The sequence below is a fragment of the Ursus maritimus genome, unplaced genomic scaffold (assembly GCF_017311325.1).
Source record: "Ursus maritimus isolate PB19 unplaced genomic scaffold, ASM1731132v1 scaffold_10, whole genome shotgun sequence".
Taxonomy (NCBI): domain Eukaryota; kingdom Metazoa; phylum Chordata; class Mammalia; order Carnivora; family Ursidae; genus Ursus; species Ursus maritimus.
Window position 1 is genome coordinate 51,975,853 of NW_024423344.1, and position 8,239 is coordinate 51,984,091.

An 8,239-nucleotide genomic window follows, 5' to 3' on the forward strand; every position below is an offset into this window, starting at 1 on the left:
GTTCACCACTCTTATCTTCAGTGCCTAGAACAGTGTCAGGGCATGTAGTAAATACTCAATGAATACTTTTGCACTAAATTAAACTGAAATGATCATAGATTGGAATGTACAATCTACACAAGGATCAATTCAAGAAAATAAAAGTGTATAGGCTACCTTTTTTATTCTTCAAAAGCAAAAAGTTGTATGTTCCATGGTGTGGTTAGTTACCAGTTCTTAAGAAAGAAGTCTAGAGATCCCTTAAGGGAAATCCATGAATGTTATAAAAACTAAACATGGAACCATATGTGTGAACAATTTAACTATTCAGAGGAAAAAACAGTTTCCAAAGTGTTAAGGGAGTTTCCAACCTAAAAGAGGTTAAAAGAGCTACACAAACAGAAGGCTATCAATGAGAAAAAGAGCCCTACTTTTTAGCCACTAAAACATAAATATCTGGGTTTATCAGGAAAGTATCACTCAGACACTATTTTCTAATGCTCTACCATGAAGTTAGATTAGGGAACATCACAAAGATTAGACAACTCGACACTATTCTAAGTATTCAACAATGTTTTAGCCCCCACGTAAAATGAAAACCTAGAATACTGTTAATCATACTGGTTCCATACAATGCAACTGATGTTCAAAAATAAAGGTTCTTGACAATACTTGATGTGTATCAAATCTGATAATTTTCTTCAGTTACGAAAAATAATACTCAGATATCACTAACAAATAATGAAATGGTTGCATTCAGTAAAATATGGACTAAATACAGATTTACTTTGCAGTCTAACTTCAGTCACCATTCTCTGTAATACCAGAATAGAATTTCTTCCATGCTACCTTACCATACCACACAATGCTAAACTGCACGATCATACAAGGATGACAGAGTGACTTTATAAAGAAACACAAGATAGTGTGCTAAAGACAGTCTGAGTGTCTCATAAACTGTTTCCTTCATGAGGGCTCCATAAAAAGTTGAAAAGTTGTGACCAAAAAGATTTCTATACTCAAATAAGTTGGAAATAATATAAACCTACTTTCTAGTTTCAAAATGCATTTTACCATAAAAGTTGTGAGAAGGCCTGAAGTAAAGAAATCTGTGGAATTTAATTTGGCATTTCTCCAATTTCAGTGAGAAGGGAACACTCCTTTTCAAAGTATACTTATTAATATCTGATATTAGACTATGGAGTGCTGATTCAAAGTGAATGAAACTATATGACAAGAACGAGAAGACTCCTGTACTCCTAAAAGCATCTCACTTCCTTGTTTCATCCAGGAACTGCCTTCTATACAAACAGAACATCAGCTAACATATTTCATTGAGCTCAAGACATCACTATGAAACACATCATCACAATGTACCCTTACTAAAGACAAAAAGGTTGCCAGCTACAACCACAAACACCAATACGATGCAGCCTAATTACAGTGTTGAAAGGTGAAAATAAAAGGTCTTAGAAACAATGAACTACATGATCACAAATACTGCTCACTATTTGAATCTATTTGGCTCTAGAGTTTAGATAGTAAGAGTATGAATAGCAAGGGATATCTGTATTTTCAAAAGACTAGGATGGAGTTATGATAAAAGAGAAAAAAATCTGTTAAAAATGAAACCAGTGGAAGGAAATGACAAATTCAGCAGAAAAGAAGGTGCTACAACTCCTAAGAACGAAGTCAAAGCACAGGTGGTAGCCTTTCAAGCCACCACACCGTCTCTATTTTCCAAATGGGTATTTTTACATACTGACCTTACGGCATTCACCTATTAATTCCAAAGTTTGGTGAATTCTTTTGGATTTTTCACATTTACTATCATGTCATCTGCGAGTAAATACAGTTCTGTTTCTTCTTTTGCCATCTTTTCACCATTTATTTCATTTTCTTGCCTTACTATACTGGTTAGCCCCTACACTAAAAAAAGTGATGAGAGTGGGCATCCTTTCTTGTTCCTGATCCCAAGAGGGAAAGCATTCAATATTTCACTATTCAGTATGTTAGCTGTAGAGGTTTTATGAACATAAACTTTATCAAATTAAGGAAGTTCCTATTCCTATTTTTTGCACTGTTTATTGTGACTAAGTAATAAATTTTACCATATGCTTTTCTACTGAAATAATCATAGGAGGTTCTTCCCACCCTTCTCCCCCCTATTCTGTTAATGTGGTGAATTAAGCTGATTTTCAAATGTTAACTCAATATTGCATTTCTGGAATAAATTCTACGTGGCCAGGATGCATTATCTTTTTTCTTATCACTGAGAATTTGCTAATATTTAGGATTTTTATGTGTACATTCATGAGCTATTGCTTATAATTTTCCTTTATTGTAATATACTTGTCAGGTTTGGTGTCAAAGATCTGTTGAATTCAAAAGGTGAGCTGAAAAGTATACGTTTTGTTATTAAAATGTACCTCACCACTACCTCTCACTTTCTAAGACAAAAGTCACTTTCTTAACAGGACAGAAGTTCTAATCCATTAACACCTCTTTATCTTATTGCCTATATAAAATATTACCAGCCATAACTACTATTAGTTCTTGTAAAGAAAAAGAAAAACAGATTTTTTTCATGGATAAGAATGGAGGGGGGGAAAGTATCTTGTAAAAATTATTAAAAAAGAACTTGGTTCCCAGAAAATTCAGCATAGCAAGTAATTTTATAGAAATCATATTTCTCCAATCCTGGTAATGATTCTGACTAGAGGGATCACTGCATTAAAAAAAAAAAAAAATCAAAAGTAGTCAACAACAGTTATAACTGTTATATTTAAAGTAAAATTACACAACAAATGCAAATTAAAAAATCAAAGGGTTACTTAGATGACTGCACTTTATAGTTACGGAAACTGAGAGAGTAAGATTTTTTCAGGATCATACCTAATGTCAGCTGCTAAATCAACAGCTGAAGTCTCAAAATGACTTGCAATGTTCCTTCAGTATACCACACAATTTCCCTTTTAAAAGTTCAATGGTGCATACGTTACATATCATAATGCAAAGAGACCAAGATATATATTTTTACCTTAAAAAAATGAGGGGTGGAGAGAAAGAAACTAGTGCTAAGCTGCTAAGGAACAGTAAACCCTGTATCACAAGTCTACTACACCTGAAACTGATAATGATACACAAACATTAAATATTCAAGTGATTAATCATTTTGCCATCTGAATCTTTAAGAAGGGTCTTAGGGAGATAATCTGGACAGTCTAAGTCTTTCTGTGGACTAATCAGGATGGTATGGACAGATGCCACCTTTATTCCTGATAAATAGCTCGATCTTGAGAGGTACTCAAACATGATTTCACTGATCACTCTTTCCAAATAATGCCTATTTAATAGCTACTGCAATGCCTTAAGATTTAGCAGTATCAATTAGGCTTTAAGATTCCTCTCTCAACCCTCTCACAAAAACGGACTTTTAGAATAAAGAAGAATCACTGAAGGGTTTTCTCAATGTTGTTCAGAGTAAGGGGAAAATTTTTACATTTATGTGCTTATTTGCTTTAAAAACGACAGAAGACACTGTATAGATACTAGTTTTGACTATTTCCCAGCCTTCAATTTGATGATGGGAAACATTCTTCTATCCTTCCTAAGATTTCTCTGAATCACTAGCCTCTAATGATTCTTCAGCAAAAACCCCTACAGAATGGGAAGAACCAAGAATAAGCAAAAACAAAATGCTATTCCATAAACAGGTTCACTGAAGATGACTGAAAGTTACACACCTGTAAATAACTGCTTTCCTTAAAAGATTCTTTACAGCATTTACAGTATTTTTTTCATAAATAGCCCACTACCATTAGTGATTTTTCAGTGGCAACTATATTAGTAAATGTATACTACCAATTCCAAATTTGTATCCCTTTTATCCTAAAGCTATATAAAACACAATAAAAAAACAATAAAAACAGAAGCAAACATACCAGAAAGTTTCTGTAAAAGCTGTAATTAGTACAGGTCAATTTCAGAGTCTAAATCTTGACATAAACAGATGCTAAGCATAAAGTTTTCAGACCTCTCCAAAACTGGTCAAAACTACACAAAGTGTAACAGACCTATTTTCTTTATTCCTTAGTTACTTATCATCAAGGAGGATAAACCCAATCAGAGTAAATATTTAGATACCACTAAATTCAGTAGCATAGACTAAGATATAGACAAATTCAGGGAAAAAAGGGAGGCATCATATAGAAAAATTTTGAAGATTTTACAGAATAGGGTAAAGAGATTTTCAATCTTTAAAAGAATAACTAGAATTCACTTAGAGGAAAATGCACTCCAGAAAAATCACCAGCAAAAAAAAGAAAAAGGCAGGAAAGGTTGAGAAACAATGAGCAGAAAAGGGCTTGCTAAGGTAGAAAGAAGGACTAACACGGAGGTATACGCCCCAAAAAACCGAGGTATGATGAGCTAGGAATGAAGCAGTTATTTAGCTGGGGAAACGAAAGTTCCTGTAAGAAGTTCACATTAAAATAAGTCTGGGAGTACAATGGTGGTAGTATAAACTACAGGAGGGGCATACAGCTAGGATACCACATCCAGAGACGGGGAAACTGAAGGTGGTGGAGAAAGAGAAGTGGATGACAAACACAAGCGAATGACTCTCAGGCTTTTAGACCGCACAACGTGGAAAATGGTGGTATAACTTTCAGAGGTTGCGGTGGGGAGGAGAAGTTAATTTATGTGGGAAATCGTCAATTTTTAAGCACATTATGCGTGAAGTAGTGCTGAGATGCCCAAGATGAAAATCTGAAACACAGAATGAGATTCAGATTCAAATTTCTAGAATTGCCTTAGTTTAACGTGGTAAATAAGGAAACGAATATACTGAAGAACCAGTGGAGAGAGGTTAGCCATCTCTCACGGGATGCTCCATGTAACACACGGAGTCAACTTCTTACATCATCTTAATAATGGAAAGAGCCATGGATGTGAAACAGAGGAGACCACATTCCAGTCCGGACTCAGTAATTCCTAGTGCATCCGTTTGGGCCTTACCTTCCTTTTAAGGTGAGGACACAGCAACGAGAAAAATTATCTAATTCTATTCTGTGATTCCATATACCTCAAATAAAACTAAAGACCAGAATATTCACTCATACCTAAATAGAAAAAAATAAATAACACATCTACATAGAACTATAAGATAGGTCCATGAATGGTCTTATCAGTATTTACCCAATCATTTAAAAAAGGAAATGACAAATGACAATTGTCAGGCTATGTACAATAGCTGTTAGTAATAAATAAAAAATATACATTTACATCATCCTTTCCAATTAAAAAATGCTTTTAAATGAATCATTTTATTTAATCCTCACAAAACCCTGTGAGTAACACAAATTTATAATCATCATTTCACCAATGAGGAAAAAGAATCAGAAAGGTTAAGAGCACTGCCCAATATCATGCGGTTAGTAAGTGAAGAGCCAGAACTCAAACTCAGCTAAAATTCCTAATTTGTGGCCTTTTCCATTAGTCTGCCAGAGTTTTCAAGTTAAAATACACAATATCTCTAAAGAAAATATAGTAAATAAAAAGAGAAAATGAAAAGAAGGAAGCACATGGAAACACAGTGAGAGGCAAATATTAAAATGCTGATGCAAAAAGTAAAAAAAGGTAGGCAAATATTTTTCTTTTTCAGCACATGGAAAGCAAAAAGGTAGGAATAAGAGATACAGATACTATTAAGAAGCAAGAGTTTAGAACTATGCAAAAAATTAAAAAATTAAGATGCCACCTGAAAACATTTATGAAGCCAAGACAAACACATCATGCTATTATTCTTCTTACCTTTTCAGTTGCTGAAACAGATGGCTTTGATACAAAACCCAACCTGTCCTTCACAGATAACTTAGTTACATTCTAAAAAAATTAAAATGGACATATTCAGTGTTTCCCCAAACATACAGGTCTGTTGGGATTTTGAACATTCTGATTTTACTAATATATACTGACTCGTTAAGTATACTGATGTTAATCACACAAACTTTGGCCTTTTTCAAAGACAGAGACAGAAAGAAAATGTGTGTGGAAAAACAAACAGTATGCAGTATTAATCATAAAAAATTATGATGTAAAGTAAGGTTTGAACCAGGTATTTATTAAAGTCCCCTCCACTGATACAGAATCATAAATTCTTAGAATTCTATGTTAACAAGTAGAAAGTGTGAACATTATAAATATCAGATTTGAGTAATTAAAATATGTGCCTGCTTCTTGAGTTTAAAAATAAGTCATTCTTTCCTAAAGTATGCTTTTATAGCCAAATACACTGTATCTGGTGATGATCTGAGATAACAGGATGGCAAACTATTATTATTATTGGGATTTTCTTAGTAACTAAGAATTTATCAATTTCTATTCTGCATGTTTTCACAGAATCTCATTATCTTACTCTTCGGGAATTACCTAGGAAGACTATTTTAATAAACTAGTATCCTAACTACATCCTAATGCTACTTTAAACAGCAAATGCTGAAACATCTAGAGACAAAAGAAAGCTAAGTTTCAGAGACTGAGGGTACAGAAACAAGAACTGCCACTCAAGTGTAGAAGGCAGTGGGAAGGGAATGACATGTGGAGAAGAGAATCTGAAAGTCAGGAATAAGTGATAGAAAGTTCTGAGAGCTGCATAAGTAACTTGAAACAGAATTATCAAGCACGCTAAAACCTGATGGCTTACGCCTTCCCTTCCCAAAAGCTTTTGGTGCAATTTACTGTATCATTTTCTCAGGAACAGAATTCTAGTTAAGTAAAAGATGATGGGAAAAATAAGATTTAGTGTACTGAATTTCATTTTTCAGGCAGTTTTGCTTGAAAATAACTCTTCCACAAAGTGAAAGGGAACTCAAGTATTAACTAGAGAGAAGAATTTAAAATTCAAATACTACAGGAAAAGTAGAATGTGAAAATCTTATGCTAATGGTAAAAAGAAAATTTACAGGTGGAGTTCATATATGTATAGACTGTGATATTTCTGTATAAAATATATACAATTAACTATAATTCAAATCACACGGGAAACTAATTTGCTGCGAACCTGTTACAGGACAGACACAATGGTAAGACGTTTCATTTACCTGAGGAAGGTCTGAACTGGCACTCTGGGCTTCTGCTGGTTCAATAGTATTTGAAGGTACTGGACCCAACCGCTCTTTGACCGACTGCTTCACAACAGGCAAAATGGGCTGCTGGACTAAGGGCTGCATTACCTCAGAAAAAGAAAAATATGTTAAACAAGAGGATTAGTTCATGAACATGTCAAGTAACTTCTGTTGTCATTAAATTGCCCATGCAGACAGTTCAAAAGCGCAGCTTATAATCAAAACCTGTCTTCCAAATTCCTTCGCACATATATACAGATGTTTTTCTTTGCATAAATTAACTTATTTATAAAGTAAATAATGAACAGGAGAAAATTCAATCAAGAAACAAACTGCTATAAAACCTTCCTACAAGCAACTGATCTAACATTACTTAGTGACAGGCTCAGTGACTGAAAAAGAGAAAGAGGGAAGGAGGGAAGGCGAGAGGAAGGGAAGGATTTCCAAGATGGACACACGGTCTGAGTTTCTGGAGTATGTACAGCTACCATATACTGAGTGTCTCCTATCTACCAGGGATTTTTCTATATCCTTTACATCTCATCATCCTATAATTATCTAAACTATGGATTAACTTCACAATAAAATGAGAGAACAGGTTACAGACATTAAGTAAGTTCCTGCAGTCTTTATAGTTAACAGAGGTAGAGCCAGAATCTGAACTCAAGTCTACCTGACTGCAGTACTTCTGCTCTTAAACACTATGCTAACAGCTTTCTAAGAAAAGCACCGAATTTCACACAAATCTCTCTCTTACCTTCGGAGAAGTAGTTTGTAACTGCTGGGTACTTCCTTCTCTGTGCCAATAAACCTTAATAAAGCGATTGTTCAGTACTGCTTCTGTACTTGATATAGCTTTCTTTGCTTCTTCATATGTTGCAAATTGGATAAGGGCGCCTTCAGGATCACCATTATAAGCAACCTAAGATTTAAAATATTAAGAGTGAATTCCAAAAGATTTAAAATATTAAGAGTGAATTCCAAAAGAATCCACTGCTTCATCCAGTAAAATTCCTCAAGAGATGAAATTCTGATCCTTCCAGGTAATATTCTATCTTTATTCTTTCTTATATCTAGATTATTTATCATACTTTACTTTCCCTCCTGAAGAAATGTTAACCAAGGACTATACA

At 34.2% G+C, this 8,239-nt stretch overlaps 1 protein-coding gene across 12 annotated transcripts in view; it reads right to left on the bottom strand.

Annotated features, from left to right (window-relative positions):
* Positions 1-8,239, bottom strand: part of RBM26 (RNA binding motif protein 26) — an 87,445-nt gene that overhangs the window by 26,796 nt on the left and 52,410 nt on the right. For all 12 annotated transcript variants that reach the window (XM_008686665.2, XM_040623743.1, XM_040623742.1 and 9 more), the window contains exon 14: positions 5,794-5,865. In XM_008686665.2, coding sequence (XP_008684887.2) covers positions 5,794-5,865 — 72 coding nt within the window. The remainder of the gene's footprint in view (positions 1-5,793; positions 5,866-8,239) is intronic.